This window comes from Trichoplusia ni, chromosome 23 (genome assembly GCF_003590095.1).
Source record: "Trichoplusia ni isolate ovarian cell line Hi5 chromosome 23, tn1, whole genome shotgun sequence".
NCBI lineage: Eukaryota > Metazoa > Arthropoda > Insecta > Lepidoptera > Noctuidae > Trichoplusia > Trichoplusia ni.
Genome location: NC_039500.1, coordinates 3,815,101 through 3,836,756, shown reverse-complemented (window position 1 = coordinate 3,836,756; position 21,656 = coordinate 3,815,101). Strand labels below are relative to the sequence as shown.

The window sequence follows — 21,656 nt, the reverse complement described above, 5'->3', positions numbered from 1 at the left end:
TATTTCCAACCTTACGTAGGTAAAAAAAATGGGATGTCTACAAAATGTTTAATTTTCACATTTAGAGAGGAAATTTGTTTATTATCATCAGCTACAGACGAAAAGTGTATGATTACAAATGGATTTACTAACAAACTCTACATTAGTGTATGTAGTAAAATTTGACCTCTTATGGAAGTCCTGAAGGTAGTAAAGTATGGAATAGACCAGGGTAGACTATATTTTGTCAATATTTTGCCAATGGCACGTCGCAGAATTAGGTATTTTAAGACGATCAATTTGATAGTATTTATAATTATTATTTTCCAAATAATCAGAAAGTCAAAATTATTTGATGGCACGCGAATGACCCCATTAAACTTTTTTTTTAGAAAAAGTGGCACGTTGATGCATAAAGGTTCGCCTACCCTGGAATAGACGGTTGGTATCTTGAAGTGTCACTCCTACAAGTGTAAACGTTACTATAAGCATGGGAATGACATCACGTTCTGTCAATTACAGTTAATATTATTGCACGTTCACAATTGTATGAAGTTACTCGGTGATGGGGAGCTTCTGTTCACGTTGTGTATCTCCAGTTAGAACTTCGCCTTTTCGACGTACTGCAGCGCGCGCTGCCGGATGCTGTCGATCTGGGCCTGGTCTCCGATCCTCTCTTCCACTTCCAACCACTTCTTGTACAGGATCTTCATGGTTCGCGCTGGCAACTGCTGTGACGTCAGCCGTTCCATAACTTGCCTGCGAAAAGATGATGGTCTTAACACTTATCAAGTAAAATATAGAATAGTAAGTATACTTGTGATATGAGACTCAGATATTTAATATTATCAGCCACAGTAATTCTGAAACCTCAACCTATTACAAGATTTTTATCATCATTGTCTCATGTTTCAAACATGTTAACTAATGCAAAAATTGTGATACATAATGGCCGTGTGTTATTATAATTACCAGGATACATAAAGAGAACAATATTCTTGAAAAAGTTTATATTAAACATAACAAGCCATGTTGGCTTACGTCGACATTTTGAAATAATAATAATAATATTCTACTACTTTCATACAACAAAGGAAAGCTTGTATTATGAGTACTAGTCAACTGATAAACATACTTATTTATTTTTAAATACATATATAATATAGATAAATCACACCCAGACACAACAAATGATCGTGCTTATCACATAAACATGAGTCCTGGGTGGGAGTCGAACCCACGACTTCCTGTTAAGGAGTCAGGGTAAGTCACCTGGTGTATGAAAGATTGCAACGCATTGCCATACCCCGACACAAAAACGCGGATGACGTAGCACGGCGGTTCAGGTTTAGTCAGTAAGAGACTGACACTACCCATGTAGTTCCCCGAGGGAGTTAATCAAAATCAAAATTCATTAATGATTCATTAATTCATTGTGGTACCTTCGTTGTATCTGAATTCCATAACACAAGTGCTTCAGCAACTTACTTTGGGTTCAGAACAATGTATGTGATGTTGTCCGCATTTATTTATTATTAATTCAAATTAGGCTACTAAGTAGCACTTTTTGAAGGTCAGATTACATTAGACAGCACCCAGTTTCGACCACCCATCACGCTTCCTAAGTGCTTTTGCTGTGAGAGAAGAAACGGTGCAACAAACTCCCCAGCAGCACGAGTGGGTGTCCATGAGGATTCGCCCGTCTTAACAATAAGTTACCGCAGCCTGTTTGTGTCGCCGGCCTTGTGCAGCAGATGCATGTAGGCGGCGGCCACGTCGCTGCGGCGCGGGTACACGCCCAGCAGCTGCTCGAACAGCGCCTCCGCGCGCTCGCGCTGCCCCGCGTCCCGCTCCAGCAGCGCGAACTGCACCAGCGTGTCCACGTCTGGGGACCACAACACCGGTCACACGACTACTCGCTTACCTTACTTCCTTTTCTTGGGACTAACGTATACGTCAATTCGAAAGTAAAGAGGTCCTGCTAAAGAGGCGGTTTCGTTTTATAGTAGAACTCCTTTAGCCGTCTACCATCTGTTAGACCAGCTTATTACGCAGTCATACAATGTACTTTCATATTTCAGCTCAGAAACCGAGAATTTGGGCAAATTAAACAAGGTTTGCTCACGGATAAAAGGTCAGATGAAATTAAATACAAACTTCAAGTAGGATCTTAGATGTTTGAAATTAATTTGCCTTAAATTACAATGAAATTACAAGTTGACCATTTATTATGAGAAGTAAAGACAACTTACGTTCTTTCTTATCGAGGACGGCGATCGCTTTCTGCATCACCTGCACAAAAAGGATTTTAAAACGTAAGTAGTTTTTATTCAGATGTATTGTGATTGGAATACTCGACACGAAAGATAGAAAATAAATACATTTGTGGAGAGTTCACATAATGCTTGGGCTTGGATGGCGAGTGTTCGGTAGCTCACCGCGCGATCAGGACCACCCCCTCACGGACGGCACCTCAAAGAGACGTCAGCAAGGTCAGAGGGTTATTAGAGGTGATGCCTGCCTCTTCTCAACCCAAAGCAGGTGAAGTCATTTGATAAATTCCCATCCGGAAGAAAAGGTTAACATAATACTGTCGGTTAAGAAACAGGTAAGTCTAGGGTCTCATTGTTCCGTAGCTGTTTTTGTAGTTTAGAACATTTTGTCTGTTGCTCGTGTCCCCGGCGTACCTGTCGCGCCTTGTCGAGCAGCCCCAGGCGGTAGCAGGCGGCCCCGGCCCGCACATGCACTCCGGGCCGCCGATGCTTGCGCAGCATCAGCTCCACCAGCGCCGCCAGCTCCTGCGCCTTCCCGCACTCCACGTAGATGTCCAGCAGCTTGCAGTGGATCGTGTATGGGTCGTTCATCTGAAGAGCTTCTTCCAATGTCTTCTGCTGGGACTCCTGGATTTACAAAATGATTGTTGAATTTAAAGATTTACGCAACTAACTTATAGTTTCTTGCCGGTTCTTCTCCATGGGAATGACATTATGGAACTGCGTTATTAGAAGAATAAAAGTGTCTGGAAAAAAGCCTATTTGAAATGAAAACATTTTTTTTTTCGTATGAGGCATTCTCGATTTTTAGCGTTGTTAAAATTCAGTTTTATATCCCAGCGGAGGCAATATTAACAGCGAAATAACAAACATAAAAAAATCACAGTAAAAAAACGAGCTGCCAACACGTCTCGTCCGTAATTTCTGCCCTATGGAGAGCTATTTCTAGAATCACCGATTTTTACTTACTTTGGTTCCAAACCTGGTCTCCAGATTGATGAGCGTGACCCACACATTGAGCCTCTCCTGCTCCTCTTTGAAAGAAATGGTGCTGAGCGCCTTCCTGGCGACGTTGCGGGCCTTTTCAATATCTGTCGCCTGCAAAGTGAATTAATTAAAAATACCAATTCAAATTCATAGCTATTCGAAATTAAAAAAATAATGGAAGTAGGTGTGTGTATCCATGATGGACATGATGTTTAGAAATTTGAAGTAATTCTATTTTGATGTATTTTTGCGGAAGGCATCTAATATTTCATTTACAGTAAGCATAGGACAGGCTTTTGAGTATACTTTCTATGAGAGTTTGTTATACCTGCATATATGCTGACGGTATGAGGTACTAAGTAGGGACCTTGTTAGGGCTTATCTGGGGTGTAATGCCCTAAGGGGAAGCAAAAGTATGTACCTGCAGATGGAAGGCCATGTACGCGATCCACAGCTGGCTGCAGTTGGGGCTGGCCAGCAGCGCGCGCTCGAACTGCTCGCTGGAGCGCGGCTGTGACTCACTCTCTATCGCTCTGCGCTCCAACTCCCGCAGTCTCTCTTCCTCTTCTCTTGCTTTAGCCACCTTCTCGGCTACTGATAGCTTTTTACGCTTCTTTTTTGGTTGATTTTCTTCCTAAAAATTAAGTTTATGTAATAAAATGAAATGGTTTAGAACAGGAAGAGGGTATACCATTTCCATGAATGGGAATATAAAACTTGTTGCGGGAAATCAATAGACAAACTGAAAAGCATTTTAGTCTTCACATACCATTTTTCATTGTACGACAGCTATGGAAGAACTAAACATTGTTCAGTACATCCATCATTTCCAATGCTTGATTAATTCGAAAACAAAGAGAAAATAGTTCTATTCTATCGTGTTTAAAATAAGATCAAACTTGACTAAAGACCTTGTATTTTCATACTCCTACATATTTCTAGCTGTCTCCGCGTGCATGGCACGTCGCGCTACTGACCTCGTCGTCGCTGCTGCTGGTGTCGGCGGCCTCTGCCGCGGGCAGGCCCCCGCCGCTCGCCGACCAGAACTCCTTAGCGCTGGGCATCTCCAACCCCGGCTCCAGACTCTCCACCACCTTCACCTCCAACTTACTATCTTTTACAGAATCTTTCGACTTTTCATTAACATTAACGACTTTCTTATCTTCCTTCTTAATTGCCTTAGTTTTAACAGTTTTATCTTCATCGCTGTTAACTTTTTTTTCCTTTTTTTTCTTATGCTCCAGTTCCTTCAGTTTCTGCTGAAGAACTGCCAGAGCATCTAGAAACTTGCTGACTTTCTCTTGTAAGACAACCTTTTCCGCGAACAAGGCGGTATGGAGGTGTATGTTAGTGGCGTCTAGGCCCAGAACTTGGAGCCGGTTTATTTTATAGTCGATTTTCTTAAGGCGGTGTTTAGCGACGTTGACGGCATTCACCAGCATGGCCACTCGTCGCCTGCAGCTCGGCACATCACTACAGTTAGTGTTGTCCAGCAGGGCCGCGTTCCGCTCGGCGTGACGCTCGATGCGAGCTCGGATGACGTCAGTGTTGATGGCGTCACTCTCAGATGACTGCGCTTCGTCTCTTGATTGATTGTCTTCCTGAGTTTCTTCTGCTGTAGAAACATTTTCGTTTCCTGAATCTTGGTTAACTTGTTTGTCCTTCTTTTTCTTTTTATCTTTTGTCTGTGTTTCTTCTTGTGTATCTTTTTCATCTTCTGTATTTTCTGTAACTTGTTTGTTTTTCTTTTTCTTCTTGCTAGCTGGTTCTTCTTGTTCCTCGGCTACTGTTTTATTTTTTCGTTTATTTTTCTTGCTGTTCTCAAGTTCTGCGCCGGACTCTTCTGTATTTGTCTCTTGGTCTTTGTCCTGGACGTTATCTTCTTTAGCATCTTTAGTTTTGGGTTTCTTGTTGGCCACGTGATCTTTTTGTTTTGACTTATTTTTGTTTGATAATTTCTAAATGAACAGAAAAATACATTATATTTTTATGCAACGGAAATTTTCAGTTTTTTATACTTATGAGAGAGCCCACGTCCAGCAGTGGGCGGAAAGGGGCTGATGATGATGATGATGTATAACTTACCGCGTTCGGCCAGAATGGGGCCGTTGTGAGGCTGCCGACCATCTTCTTAGCTTCCACGTCCACTTTCAAGATCGTGCACTTTACCTGTCAACACATAATGGTCAAAATCGGTCGCCTGTTATTAGTACATCTTTGTCAATCATTACGGGTGGTCAGAAGCTAGGAAGTCTTACAACCAGTCTAACGAAGTGGTATCGTGTTGCCCAGGTAACTGGGTTGAGAAGGTCAGATAGGCAGGCGCTCCTTGTAAAACACTGGTACTTGGCTGCATTCGGTTAGACTGGAAGACGACCCCAAAATAGGGAAGAGGCTAGGTTGATGAAATAAAACCCATTTTATATTACTTTTTGATGAATGGTTTATGTTATTATTGTTCTTACGATCTGTCCATGATGGAAGGCCTGCGTCAGGTCCTCAAGCGGCTCGCGCGTGACGTACTGACGTGACACGTACGCCAGCACGTCGTTGAAGAACGACACCAACACGTAGTCACGTATCGTCTGGGTAACAAACAATGGGGTATTTACAGGGTCATTACTTACATGCACTCTACACTTCATTAACTTGCAGTTGCCCGCTTCTCCGTCCGCGTGGACTTCAGTTTACAGAGTGCGGTGGTTCCTGTTTTCCGGGATACCCATCACTATTACTTCCTCATCAACCGAATCCTCTTTCTTGAGTAAACAAGATTCTAATTCAGTGCGGTTTCATTTGAGTCCAAACTTCGCTTATATTTGCAGACGTTTGGTTATTTTTTCCTAGTTTTACCACCAAAAACTCTTAAAACTCAAACGACATTTATCAAACACCTCTAAGAATATTTGCACATAATTAACCTTTATTTCAAGACAAGACCCCTCTTTTTGCGTCAAGGCTTTAATAGATTACATCTCTCTTATATATAAAAATGAATCGCTGTTCGTTGTCTCGCTAAAACTCGAGAACGGCTGAAAATATTTGGCTTATTTTAGTCCTGAAATATTCGTAGCAGTCCAGGGAAGGTTTAAACGGTGAGAACAAAAAAAAAGATGTAACATAACCACGAGATCGGGTATTACGCGGGTGAAACCGCGGGAAACAACTAGTTACAGGTAAAAATTGAATATAAACATAAGCTAGAAGTTGTGTGTGTGTACCTTGATGACGCCGGTGTATGCCTTCCCTATCTCCGCGTCGCTGTAGCTGCACAGCAGGGGCAGGTCGGGGTCCAGCAGCGCCGGCTTCAGCGTCAGGAACAGCGCGCGCGGGTTCGACACCAGGACACGGGCTGTGACTTCCTGACCCACCTGGTACAACATATTTTAAGGAAAAACTTCAATATAGTTGGATGTCTTGGGGATTTTGAATCTTATTCCTGAAGCAAAAAGTCGAGACTTGCTTGTTTTGGCCTTTTCAGATTTGGATAATTAAATTGTGTCTGTATTTGATATTGTACTTCAATTGGCCAATTAGCTAACTTAATATATAAAGTTGTCGGTGTGTTTAATTGAACTCCTCCGAAACGGCTTGACCGATTCTATATAGGTAGGTTCATATAACGTAGGTCTGAGAATCGGACATCTGTTTTTTTTCCATGCCCTTTTTTGTCATATGGCAAAACACAACTTTTGCTGGGTCAGTCAATTAATTTTTATACTATCAACACGGTTAGAGATAAAGAGTAAAAAATTGCGTTACAATAAAGTTCTAAAACTTGCCTTGAATTTCTTCGACAGATTGGACACTGTCTTTTTAGTTTGCTCGACAATTCCCGTGTCTGTCATGTGCGCTTGCGACACGTAACCTGAAAGAAGTGATATTGTTTGAAAAGGATTTTTAGAAAGTCAAATATGTTTCAATTTACATGTGGACTAGGATGTCACCGGGAAACGCTTGGACTTGTATAATATGTAGAGTAAAATTTAGTAAAAGTATTTAATAATTAAAGTAACTATACTAACAAACATAAGAAAAACGAAATACAGACGAAAAGAGAAATTTGCTTTTGAAGCCGCTTGGAAACACAATTTGTGACTAATCTACAAACTGTGTTGCCTTTGTCTAGATTTTGATCGGATTAAATTGTTATTCAGCCCTCTTAATCTTTGTAACGTTGTACGTTTTTATACTCTAATTTCTTTGAATCTATAGATACTTACGAGTGTATCGAGTTGAAATTCTATAAAACACTCGTCTTTATATTGGAACGCGCCGCACGCCCGAACTCACGTCTCGGAAACCGGTTCCGTTGGCCGAACCCCTTCCACCGTTCAAACTGCGAGCGACGCGTCACGCGAGCCACCGATGCCAGTGCGACCGGGGAAAGGATTATTACCGACCTACCGCGAACAGCTGAGCGCGTACTCTCGAGTTCTATTTTTTTCACAGTAAGGCCCTAATACCGGCCACTTAAAATATAAAACTTTAAATATATCTACAGACTAATTAAATTCAGTGAACCCCATATCGGGTGAGTGTTGCAAAACGTTTACAAATAATCGCTAGATTTAAGTAATGCATGACTTGCTAAAATTATCATTGTGCTACGATTAATTGCTTTTAATACTTTCACCATCATAGTGTTGCAAACCTTTAATAGATATTTAAACTGTTATCTGTCGTGTTCTAAAATGTAATTGACCTATAGTTTTAAATATTGTGTTTACCGACTTTACAATTTGCATTGACCTTTGGAACGGTTAACCTTGGCCGTGTCATGACGGTCAACCATTTTAAACTTACAACGACATTTTTATTATAGCATATCCTTCTCTTAAATCCGAAATCTAATAACACTGCTATTAATTTATTGCATAAGATGTATTAATTATGAAACTACTTTCATAATAGCTGTTATTCATCTTACAATTAACAACGTCATGTAGTTTTGCTAGCTAATGTACCACGCTGCCTAGACTGCCCCATCTCGATAGCTACTTAGTGCTGAATCACCGCTTTCCATTTTAGTATGTTGTGTTGCTAACGGGATGCCGCAGTAACAGACTGGATTCGGTCAATTTCTAAAGTTACCAATTACCGAATTCCAGGGTTCAAGTTCAAGTTCAAGTTCAAGTCCAAGTTGAGTCTCCAGCTTCAAGCTTCCAGTTCCAGCTCAAGTACTTGTAAGCCATCGAGGCTGCGTTTTCTACTCTTCTTCTTCCTCTTCGTTCCTGCCTAATGTCCTTGACGCCGTCATCTATCGACCGTCAGGATTAGAAACGTTCCTGCCGAAGACCTTGCCTGCCCTTGAGTCTCCGTCGGTCAGCTGCTACCCGGGAAGGAGACCGCGGACCCCTACACATCCGGATACTGAGGCAGGATAGTGGTGTTTCTCTTGCGACCTTCAATTCCTCGCGCGCTCGATATTTTAAAACCACCCCCAGCTCAACCGACTATTTGTTTTTTTTAAGAATAAATTGTTAATCTATTTGTAACCATTTTTTTCTCACAAGCCTATCTGCCTAGAACCTACGTTACAGTGGCGCCCAGGAAGGTAGAATATCGAGCCGTGTTGAGTTTTTGTGAGCTTATCATTTTGTAGTATTTCTTGGTGTCGGCTTTCTTACAGTTGTGCTAAAATTAATCACAGGCTACCAATTGTGAATTTTTTGAGTACCTACCCTCATTATATTTTCATTGTATATTTTAATTTTTCACATATTGGTAGACTGCCTAACTACTGATTTTGCATTTATTTTTGTGTTGTCCTATTTTTTTTAATTTTGTTGTAACTGTGTATCGTGTTTTATACGTTTTGCAACACACATTCCGCGGCGTTTTTTTTTATAAGATGTCTTATCCTATTAAACTTCTGTCGCTACAAAAAGCTGAACTGGACTACGAGGTATCTGTTCGTGGTGGTACTGGTGGTGACTCCGTTAGCGAACTTAGGAAACAAATAGTTAAATTATCCTTAACATTACCCTCTGAGGACATCTTAGAGTCACATTTAGATCCAATTTCAGATTTGAAAGCGGTTAATGAGTCCTTGTTAAAATCTCACAATAATTTGGTATCGTTAAAATCCAAATTCGATAAAAACTTATTTTTTCGCACGGAAACCTTACTTCACCATATCTACCATCGCTTGAATCGGATTAATCACTCGACTTCCGATGTAGCAGAGACATACAAAGTATGTTGTACTAATTTTAACTCACAATATAAGGAGATAACTTCACTAAAACCAAAATCTCAAACTACCCACATTGCTAGTCCGACACAGGCGGTACCTGAACTGAGTAACGTGATTGTCACTTGTGAGCGCAAGATTCATTCCGAGTTAAGTAAATTAAAATACTCCGGAAAAACCTGCGTTAGAGCATTCATTCAAAAAGTGGATGAATTTATAGTAAGTAGGGGTATCCCTCAAGAAAATATTGTGTCGTACTTATTTGAAATTTTTACCGATGACGCTCTGCATTGGTATAGGTGTATTAAAAATGACACTAAAACTTGGGATGAGATCGTAGTTTTACTAAAGCAGGATTTTAGTCAAAACGACTACGACTATAGGTTGCTTGCCGAAATACGTGCTCGTACGCAGGGTGAACTAGAAAACATAACTATATACATTTCTATTATGCGTGGTATGTTTTCGAGACTGAGCAAATCTTTATCTGAAGAGGATCAGTTAGAGATCTTACTGCACAATATTAGGCCCTGTTATGCAAGTACTCTAGCGTCTTCTTCTGATATCACTGATATTAGAAGCTTGCAGAAACTATGTAGGAATTATGAAAATATACAGTCTAGGCTTAAACAGTTTTGCGAACCTCCCAAGGTTACACCTGACACTTTAGCACCTGAGTTTGCCTATACAAAGTACGCTAGTTCTAAAAATTCTAGTAATAATAATTTTAATAATAAATTTAATAAACCTAACTACTCTAATAACTATAATTATAATAAACCTAAAACTACTTTTGAACCAAATAAATCATTTAACAATCATATACAAGTTAACGAAATAGGACAAGAGTCTGAGAACATGAATAAGCATAGATATTGTCCAAGGTGTAGATCTAATTCACACTCTTTAGGTTCATGTAAACAGCCACACTTTGTTATATGTTTCAAATGTGGGAAGAAAGGCGTTAAGTTTCCAGATTGTCCTAATTGCCAGACTGATCAAAAAAACTAAGTATCAAGGGTTGTAGTAAAGGTAATAATAGCACGAATTTTGATAAGACTGATTGGGATAATTGGCTTAGTACTATTTCTAAATTCTTTTCTTGCTATACCGTTTCTACAATCCATAACAATAATATAGACTTTACACGCCCTTACGTTTCAGTTAGAGTTAAAGGTAAAACTATTACTGGACTACTTGACACAGGTTCTGCCGTCACTATAATGGGAAACGACGCCCATAAGAGTTTTCTAGCTTCTACTACCACATGGAACATTAGCCAACCTTTAACATTCGCGGCAGCAGGTGGACAAAAACTTGCGTCTATAGGTTTTATTACATTACCTTTCACTTTTGAAAAACAGACTCATAATTTGGACGTACACATTATACCAGAAGTTAAAAATTCCTTAATTCTAGGCATGGACTTTTGGCGTAAGTTTGGTTTATTTCCTAGTTACTTAAACTCAATTTTATTCCTAAACCCATCAGAGGCTCAATTAGCTGAATTGGCATCAGAGAGATCGGAATATCTACAGTCTTATGTTCACCTGTCGGAAGACCAGAAAGTAACAGCAGATAATATCATCTCTCAATTCCGGGAAATTTCATACGAGGAACGAGGTCTAGGTCGTACTGCCTTAATAACACATTCCATTGACACTGGGAATGCTGCTCCCATTCGTCAAAGGTACTATAGAATGTCCCCGGAAAAGCAACGCATATTAGTGGAGCAACTTGATGAGATGCTAAAAGATGATGTAGTTGAGCCTGCTGAAAGCCCATGGTCATCCCCTGTACTACTAACACCTAAGAAGAATGGTGAGCTTAGGTTTTGCCTTGACAGTAGGAAATTAAATGCCGTCACTAAAAAAGATGCCTACAATTTGCCCTATATATCCGAGATACTCGACAACCTACGCGACGCCAAATACCTATCAAGTCTAGACCTGTCAAAAAGTTTTTGGCAAATTCTAATTAAGCAGGAAGACAGGTGTAAGACCGCGTTCTACATTCCGTCGCGAGGCACTTATCAATTTAAGTCTATGCCGTTCGGTCTCACTAACGCACCGGCTACCCAACAGCGCTTGGTAGATGCTTTGTTCTATGGACCGGAATTTGAGCATAGGGTCTTCGTCTTCATAGATGATATAATTATTGTCTCGTCTTCCTTTGAGCAACATATTTCTCTATTACTACTTGTGTTAAATAAACTAAAAACTGCGAATCTAACTATAAATCTAAAGAAAAGTCAGTTTTTCAGGGATAAACTGAAATATCTAGGTTATATAGTGGATGCTAACGGCTTACACGCTGACCCTGAAAAAGTAGAAGCTATTAAAAATTATCCTACCCCGACTAATAGGAAAGAAGTTCGTCGCTTCTTAGGCGCAGCTTCTTGGTACCGCAGGTTCATTCCCAACTTCAGTTCCTTGGCCTCACCATTGAACAAATTAACCTCACAAAGCAAGAAAGCTCCCCCATTTTTATGGTCTACGGAAGCTCACATTGCCTTTACTAAACTAAAGGACTGCTTAGTGTCCGCGTCTGTTCTTTCATGCCCAGATTATTCCCAACCCTTTCAAATTCACACCGACGCGAGTGACTACGGTATCGGTGCAGTTCTGACTCAGGACATAAAAGGCGAGGAAAGACTCATAGCATACATGAGCAAGTCATTGTCCAAACAAGAACGCAACTATAGTGCAACAGAGCGCGAAGCCCTTGCAGTTCTTTTAGCAGTTGAACATTGGCGTTGCTATGTAGAAAATGGCCAAAAGCTAACGGTATTCACGGATCATTCTGCCCTTAAATGGTTTTTAAAATTAAATAATCCTACAGGTCGTTTGGCTCGCTGGGGTGTTCGACTGTCGGCATATAATTTAGAAATAAAACACCGTCGTGGTTCAGAAAATGTCGTACCTGATTTTCTATCGCGTTCAACTCCCGTATCAGCCATTGATAGTGACCATTCTACCAATAATGCTATACCCAAAACTTCAGATTCGTGGTATCTAAGTGTTTATAATGGTTGCTTAAATTCTCCAACTTCCTTTCTTGATTATCAGGTATCAGAAAATAAACTTTTTCGTTTTAAAAAGAGTCTTAATCCACTAACCAAAGAATTTGAATGGAAAGAAGTGGTACCTCTTGAGGATAGAACTAACATTATAATTAAAAATCACGCTGAGCCAATCTGTGGCCATCTTGGTATTTTTAAAACTTTTAAACGACTATCACTAAAATATTACTGGCCCGGTATGTATGCGGATGTGGTCAAAGCAGTAACTTCTTGCGACACTTGCATAGCCCACAAACACCAAAATCACGCAACGCTTGGACACATGGGTAAACCCAAATCTTGTTACAGACCTTTTCAGATGCTTAGTATTGATCTTGTTGGACCTCTACCGGTTACCAAGAAACAAAATTCTTACATATTTGTCGTAACCTGTTGTTTTTCAAAATACTGTTTGCTTTTCCCTATTAAACGAGCTAATGCTGACATAATCTCCAGAATTCTTGAAGATAACGTATTTTTGGTACACGGTATCCCATTTACTATCATACTCGATAACGGCAAACAATTCGTTAGCGCTACTCTAAAGAACTTAATAGCTAAGTACAACATACCAAACTTACATTTTACACCGAAATACTCGCCTCACATAAATACCGTTGAAAGGTATAACAAAACTATAATGACTGCTCTGTCAACTTTCATAAATAACGATCAACGTACTTGGGATTTAATTATACCTAAAATCCAATTTGCTATTAACAGCTCCGTGAATGAAGTAACTGGTTTCACGCCTTCCTTTTTAGTATATGGTCGTGAACTGGTTAGTTGTGGTACTCATTACAGGGACTGTAAATTCGACAGCGATATCATATTTGAACCACGTGATTCGTATGCTGAAAATCTAGGTTATTTAGCTACTATCTTCAACAAAGTACAAGGAGCTCTTTTGCAAGCCCATACTAGAAACTGTCAGTCATTCAATTTACGAAGAAAACCTGCCGAATACAATTTAGGTGATATTGTCTGGAAGCGAACTTTCTACCAAAGCGACAAAGACAAATATTTTAATAAAAAATTAGCCCCTAAATTCATTAAATGTAAGGTAGTCAATAAAAAATCACCACTAGTTTATGAATTAGCTGATATGTCTGGAAAATCTATCGGAGAATGGCATATTAAAGATCTGAAACAAATTAACTACAAAGAATGACAAAACTTAGCTATATATGGTACATTGCTTGGAACAACTGAAAACTAAAATATTTTAAATAATTTAATTTAAACTAAAACTACTTTTTACATAACTTATCCCTAAAATAAATAAAAATCTAAATCTAATGTCGCCTATCTAGTGCCTAAAATTGGGCTAAAATGGATTACTACCTTAACTATATACAATACAGATACAGTTACCTATACACTGCCACTACATATGAACCATTCCTTCTATTTACTATTTCCTTATTTACACTGTTGGTCTACCCCATTCATGCTTCTATATTATTACTATCGGCCCTACTGCCGTAGTAAGAAAGCAATCTTGGTTCTACCCCAATGATTTCTTTTATTGGTATCATGGCCCTACACCATTGATAACTTATACACATCTTCCTACACATTACACTCTACACAGCGGTTTGCAACTGTTTAAATAAGCCTATGCAGGAGCGGCTGGTGACTCCAAAAGTAAGCCAAAACCATACACTTCCTATCTATATTAATATCTGCCATTATATTTATCTATCATCCATTGGTTATATGTAGACTGCACTGCATAATAAACTCTCATAAGATCTACGTTCGGTTCGCGTGGGTGTTTTGCGTTATATGCAGAATACTCTGAATGATAGCGTGCGGAAGGCACAGGATCTAAAGTGTCAGCTGCTGATTAAAAGATGAATGAATAAAAGAGGATGGGTGAAAGGGATAGGAATGATAGTGTAGCGTGAACCAAATGCTTTCAGTAGCAGTAGCAGCGGATTTTCCCTAGGAAAAATCCTACCCTAAAGAGGGGGGTACTGTAACGTTGTACGTTTTTATACTCTAATTTCTTTGAATCTATAGATACTTACGAGTGTATCGAGTTGAAATTCTATAAAACACTCGTCTTTATATTGGAACGCGCCGCACGCCCGAACTCACGTCTCGGAAACCGGTTCCGTTGGCCGAACCCCTTCCACCGTTCAAACTGCGAGCGACGCGTCACGCGAGCCACCGATGCCAGTGCGACCGGGGAAAGGATTATTACCGACCTACCGCGAACAGCTGAGCGCGTACTCTCGAGTTCTATTTTTTTCACAGTAAGGCCCTAATACCGGCCACTTAAAATATAAAACTTTAAATATATCTACAGACTAATTAAATTCAGTGAACCCCATATCGGGTGAGTGTTGCAAAACGTTTACAAATAATCGCTAGATTTAAGTAATGCATGACTTGCTAAAATTATCATTGTGCTACGATTAATTGCTTTTAATACTTTCACCATCATAGTGTTGCAAACCTTTAATAGATATTTAAACTGTTATCTGTCGTGTTCTAAAATGTAATTGACCTATAGTTTTAAATATTGTGTTTACCGACTTTACAATTTGCATTGACCTTTGGAACGGTTAACCTTGGCCGTGTCATGACGGTCAACCATTTTAAACTTACAACGACATTTTTATTATAGCATATCCTTCTCTTAAATCCGAAATCTAATAACACTGCTATTAATTTATTGCATAAGATGTATTAATTATGAAACTACTTTCATAATAGCTGTTATTCATCTTACAATTAACAACGTCATGTAGTTTTGCTAGCTAATGTACCACGCTGCCTAGACTGCCCCATCTCGATAGCTACTTAGTGCTGAATCACCGCTTTCCATTTTAGTATGTTGTGTTGCTAACGGGATGCCGCAGTAACAGACTGGATTCGGTCAATTTCTAAAGTTACCAATTACCGAATTCCAGGGTTCAAGTTCAAGTTCAAGTTCAAGTCCAAGTTGAGTCTCCAGCTTCAAGCTTCCAGTTCCAGCTCAAGTACTTGTAAGCCATCGAGGCTGCGTTTTCTACTCTTCTTCTTCCTCTTCGTTCCTGCCTAATGTCCTTGACGCCGTCATCTATCGACCGTCAGGATTAGAAACGTTCCTGCCGAAGACCTTGCCTGCCCTTGAGTCTCCGTCGGTCAGCTGCTACCCGGGAAGGAGACCGCGGACCCCTACACATCCGGATACTGAGGCAGGATAGTGGTGTTTCTCTTGCGACCTTCAATTCCTCGCGCGCTCGATATTTTAAAACCACCCCCAGCTCAACCGACTATTTGTTTTTTTTAAGAATAAATTGTTAATCTATTTGTAACCATTTTTTTCTCACAAGCCTATCTGCCTAGAACCTACGTTACATCTTTTCTAACTTTTGCGTGCCCGAATGGGTACATTGTATATTTAACTTGTTTTTTTACCATCCTTGTAACACATTCTTTTTTATCTAGTCCACTGTGTCCCACATGAAGTGTAACACATCCCTTGTAACACATGAAGTGCAATAAATAATAGAGTATTTGAGTACATACCGGTGACCCGTCCGACGCTGAGCAGCAGATGCGTGGGCGCGACGCGCGCGACCCTGGCGGGCAGCAGGCGGCCCGGCGCCAGCCCCGCGCGGCTGAACACCTGCTCCGCCAGCACGCCCGGCTCGTCGCTCACCGAGTACACCCAGTCCGACAGGTTATAGCACAACACGCGGACCTTGTGGCGGCTGCCTGCACACACAACGCACGTTTATTAGAAACCTGGTTATACGAATCGCCATTGTGTCCGTGTTGTGACAACACAACGTTTTTAAAAACGACTCCCGCACTAAGGAATTTAGTCCTTGTATCGCGGGGGTTTTACAAACATACAAATCACATGCACAAAGACACCCAGACTCAGAACAAGCATTTGTGGATCACACAAATACTTGTCCTACGCGGGGACCGAACCCGCGACACTACACTCACAGTGGTTTTGGCGTGGTGACCTCAACCACTCGGCTATCCGTTCAGTCATTTATTACAACGCTGGTTAAGTTAATCGCCAATAAGGATGATGACGACATTTTCAGTGTTCGTTTTGTAGTCATCAATTGATCAAAATACAATGAATGAAGCTTACGCGTAATGTCTCGATTTTGTACAAATTTAAAGCAGTTCATGTTAGTCAATTTTTGTTTTTTAGAAAAAGGACTTTTTTTCAGTGTCCTTTGACTAGCTTGTAGCATAAGTGTCAAGCGCAAACAGGGTGAGCCTAACGCAGATTTATTGATACTGGAAAAATGTCTTTAAGGCTATAGACATAAAGTGCAAAAATTCCCATCTGGCTTCTCGGCTAATGGCTTCTAGTTAATGTGAACTTTCAGTCAATGAGTTACAGTCTATTGTGCGATGTTATAAAATCCTGTTCGCTTCAATGCACTATATGAATACGTAATCTAAGTATTTTTGTTAATGGTGTTGGTGCGATACCCTTCCCAGCATTTATGAGTGCTTTACTTACCAATAGGATAAGACTTGGCGACCACCTCCTCATCAGTCAGGTCCTCGTCCACCTGGATCCGCTTCAGGCTCATGGTGCCGTAGCAGCCGTTCCCGAGACGGAAGTGTATCGAACGCCCTGTGATCTTCAGGACCTGGAAGAACAGTACATGTAATATAGGCCTTACAGCAGGACTTTTGACATCGTTGTACTAAGCAAGCAACAGATATTTCCATGACATTAAAAACGAACTCTATGGCTTTTGATATAATGATCACAATTGTTTGAAAGCAATAGCAAAACGATAGTGTATTCTCGATGCCAATGAATTATGGACTTTATAATTATTGATTTACAGTCAGTTTTTGAATGTCATAAAGAACTCATCAGTTGGGGTTTGCTTAGGGAAGGCTATCATACCTGCGCTTCATCGACGATGTCTCCATCCTTGAGGGTCTGCTCGGCGGCGAGGTCAGGGTACGTGGACTCGAAGATATCCTTCATGGTCAGGAACGGAGTGTTCCTCGTCGGCATCACGTATAGAAGGCGCGCGCGAATCTAAACCATATGGTAGAACGTCAGTATATGATAGGAACATATAGGCGTGTAAGGATAGGCAAAAGAGAAAGATCGCCAAGCTAAATTGTGCGTGATTGTCGCAGGTTCAATCCCGACATGAGACTGGCGTTTGTGTGATCCACGAAAGCTTATCCTCAAATTGACTGTCTTTGTGCAAATGACTTGAATGTTCTGAAATCCTTTACATGGTAGGGAGAGAGCATGGGATAGAAAATTAATGATGTTTGGTGAAAGAAAGACATTTGCTTGGCAGTTATATATTGCATTAGTGTTTTTGTGACATCCATTAGGGTTTGCATAACGAAGAACTCCCATCCCTTCTTCCACAAATCTCTGTTAGCCATTATATTGAGATTGTAGAAAAGAATCTGGTTATATTTATTTCTTTATGTAATTATCAAATTAATCTACCATTACAGGTTACTTAACCTAATGCGGTAGCTAGGACTAAACAAAGGTCTAAGTATTTATGTGAACTAGGGTTTCAAAGATTGAATTATTATGCACATAGTTGCAGGTCTAAATTCCAGCAACTGTTTTAATATGTAATTTTCTGATAATTCTGATATGCATAGGCAATAAGTTAGCCTGATACACATGCCCATCATTGCTGCTCCTGGAATTCTTGGAGTTCTCTGAATAAATTGGTTTCCAAGACTTATATGCTAGTATAATGAGTACCTTCTGTCCGAGAGCTGGTTTCTTCCCCTTGACGGTGTCGGCGTGCTGCCGCTGTATGTAGGCGGTCGTGTCTCCGAACACGTGACCCTCGATGCCGTTCTCCAGTGGCTACATACAAGCATCTTGTTAGCATTATAGTTAGACATGGTTGTACAGTAACATCTAAAATATAATGTGATCCGAAATGACTTGACTGCACGGATAGCCGGAGGGTTGAGGTCATCACGCCAAACCCACTGTGCACGACGTGTCGCGGGTTCGATCCCCGCGTAGGCCAAGTATTTGTGTGATTCACAATTTGTGCATGTGATACAAATCACATGTTTGTAAAACCCCCGCGACATAAGGAATCAATTCCTTAGTGCGGGAGTCGTTTAAAAAAAAAGACTGGCGTCACTTGTGAATTGGTTTTCCTCTTCATTAATATTGAACAAGAATGAAGGTTAAATAAACTGGATTATTTTTTATCGATTAATCGGTTGGGTATACCAAACACATCTATCAACTTTATCACTGTAATAAGCGATACTTATACACGATCTTTATTATATGGATTTTTTATCAGTAATAGTCTGACAGCAGTAATAATTCATCATCTGTGAAGACTTTAACTGTCTACTTATCAAGGTTCATGAGAGGATGGCGACGGACGGTTGGACGGTCAGACAGCGGAGTCTCAGTAATAGAGTTCGGTTTCTAGTTTTACCTTTTGAGAACACCCACCCAGTTAAAAATGAAGAAGTTTACTAACATCTATGTTGCCTACTATCTTGCCTAAGTTGTTAATCTGTTAATTTTTAAGTACCGTATCGACAAAGAAATCGAGTGCCGAGCCGGGCAGCAGCGCGGCGTTGGACTTCCGCAGCCAGGAGTTCTGCAGCGCCACCAGCTCGTTGGACAGCGTCACCACGCCGCCAGCCGCTGAGGGCGCGGCCTTCACACTGCACCAGCAGATCATGCCCACATCTACAATAATAGTTTCTTAGTTAATAGATAAATAACTAAACTTTATGACCACATAGAAGGCTTAGATAGTTTAATATTTTTTTACATTGTAGAATGAAGAAGCGTATGTTTGTATGGGATAGATGAATAAAAACCATTTTTTATTAATTCGTTTACTAATTTGGCTAGAGTGTTTTAGTCGAAAAAATATTTAGGAGTAACAAAAAGACCAACTATTTCAACTCATTGGAACACTGCATGAAACCTATATTCAAGTAATATAATTCATTTCAAATAGCGCCCAAATTAAACCTCCTAACAACTGTATGTGAATTACATATGTTTAACAAATAAAATATTCTGTATCTGATTCAGGATTTCAGTATCAATATATAAGAATACTGTCATAATTACCTAGTTCTATCTCTGGGTTTGTGTTGCTTTTGGGTAGAAACGCTCGCGTGTTGTCGATACCAACGTCCATCACATATCCATGATCCTCAACTGACGACACAGCAGCTTGAATGAGTGAGCCTAAAATGGAAAATATACTTAAAAATTTGAATGGTTTTGAATGTTTTAATAATACTAGTAGTACAGGAGAGGAACGCAATGTAAATAGTTCGATATTTTCAGCTTATTTCTAGCAGAGGACTGGAGGCTGCGTTGATTGATTGATGCAGGTATTTGGCCTAAGAGTAGTTAAATAATCTGATAAAAGGTGGTATACCACCACGTCTGAAAGTAATGTAATTGTGGGTGTGGAAGAAAGACACTCTATGCTATGTATTGAGTCGCGTTTCCACAACCATAGTAATTTTACAATAAGGTGTGGTACTTCCAAGTTGCAAATTCAACCATTTAAAAAGGCAAAGGATTGCAATGCAAGCATTTGAATTTTACCTTCGTAAGACAGTCCACACTGTGTCTTTTGTCTCAAAATACATTCCAATTGAAATACTGAACATCGCGAAAATTTCAAAGAGAATAAATAATGATGCATTGAATTTTGAGTATTTTTTTTTCATTAGCTAACAAGGGGCCTCTTTGTGTCTTGCAATTTGACAAGATGAGGCAATGACTTAGCCCAATGAAAACATCATGTACCTACCCTTTTGTAAGTCTACATGCGTCTTCTGTCCGTTTACATGCTGAGGCATCATGGACAGCATCAGACTGACACCTTGCACCTCTAACACCTTCACGGCTACATACTGACCGAGCCGGAACATCTTATCCAATTCCACAATTTTTTCTGACTGGACGGAGAATACAAAAGTTTCAATAATCAGTAATTGTTTTTTTATTTAGAAATAAGAGATAGAATTTAGGGACGGCTGGATTCAAAAAGTATGAATAAGTTTTAAATGTTACTTAGTTAAAAGGGTTCTTTCAAGCAATTGCTTCATTTTATTTTGTATGGTATAGTTTTAAAGAGGAAATCATAAACAAAAAATTTAAAATCTGAATTTTAATATGTATTCACAACATTACTTTGTGCATGGGTTTTAAATAAATAAGTCAGAACTCACTTACCTTGTCATTAACATACTCTTCTAGTAATTTATTGTATGCTTCACTGATGTGACACGCCATGACGGACCCGATGAGGCGGCATGGCAGGCTGATTACAAGCTTTGTGTCAAAAATATCTTTAACCCTACCTAATATTAACAAACCTTCTTTAACCGTCTGAAAAAAAAAAAATATTGTGTGATGTTTTCTTTTCAACTCGTCAACACTAAGGAAATTAAATCTGAAAACTGTGATTTAACTTCATGATATGAAAGATGTTTAAGCTTTCTTATTAATTGAAAAAAAGAGGCAGCAAACTACTATTTTTACTTAACTGTAGATGCCTTGCATGGCTGTTGCACAATACTAAATATAATAATTTATTCAAGTGCCTTATTAAATAATATTATTTGTTAAGTTTATTAATTTAATTTTGAGTAGATGGCTCTTTTAAAATACCTTGTAGCTGAGACCATGAGCGCAATGCCTGAATGCAATATCGATTTCTTTCGTTCCTTCATCAGATAAATAACCATCGTCACCATCAGCCGGCTTTTTTAGCTTCTTTCTTTTCTTTTCTCCTTTTTCAGGCGCACCTAGAAACTAAAGTACAAAATCAATACAAGGACCATAACTTTCATACAATATAATACTTGTAATTCACTATAGGTTTAGTTAGGCCCTTACATTAGCGCTTTGCTTGAAGTATGTAGTTGTGGGCTTTTTTCCACCTCGTGGAAAGTATTCCTCTGTGTCTGCCATATTTAATACAATAGGATATGAGTTTTATAACAATAACAGCTATAGTCACACTTTAAAAACTCTAGGCACTCTAGCCTCGATCGATCCAATCACGTCTGCCAAATATATACCATCTGATATGTTTACACATGACTTTTTGAGGTTATTTACGTTTTATTGTTAACTATGATTGTTAAGGTAGGGCGTTTCGGTACAATTCGAATTCCGATGCAA

General features: G+C 39.7%; 1 protein-coding gene across 1 annotated transcript; it reads right to left on the bottom strand.

Moving 5' to 3' along the window:
• Window positions 1-34: 34 nt before the first annotated feature.
• Window positions 35-21,585, bottom strand: LOC113504910 (protein RRP5 homolog). The gene is made up of 21 exons (XM_026887417.1): window positions 21,369-21,585; window positions 21,141-21,284; window positions 20,703-20,858; window positions 20,278-20,425; window positions 19,581-19,700; window positions 19,027-19,187; window positions 18,222-18,329; window positions 17,382-17,519; window positions 16,983-17,115; window positions 16,019-16,207; window positions 7,022-7,107; window positions 6,461-6,610; window positions 5,705-5,824; window positions 5,325-5,408; window positions 4,217-5,197; window positions 3,661-3,873; window positions 3,222-3,350; window positions 2,667-2,879; window positions 2,232-2,271; window positions 1,699-1,864; window positions 35-738 (listed from the first exon to the last, which is right to left on the bottom strand). Exons 1-21 carry the CDS (start codon window positions 21,441-21,443, stop codon window positions 579-581), a joined length of 3,714 nt encoding a protein of 1,237 aa, XP_026743218.1. The 5' UTR covers window positions 21,444-21,585; the 3' UTR covers window positions 35-578.
• Between the last annotated feature and the right edge of the window lie 71 nt (window positions 21,586-21,656).

Coding starts and splice junctions, on each gene's coding strand:
- LOC113504910 (XM_026887417.1), bottom strand. CDS start 21,443: ATGGCAGACACAGAGGAATACTTTCCACGAGGTGGAAAAAAGCCCACA. Junction 5,825..6,460: donor CATACACCGGCGTCATCAAG/GTACACACACAC, acceptor TTTGTTACCCAG/ACGATACGTGACTACGTGTT. Junction 739..1,698: donor GGCGACACAAACAGGCTGCG/GTAACTTATTGT, acceptor ATCTTTTCGCAG/GCAAGTTATGGAACGGCTGA.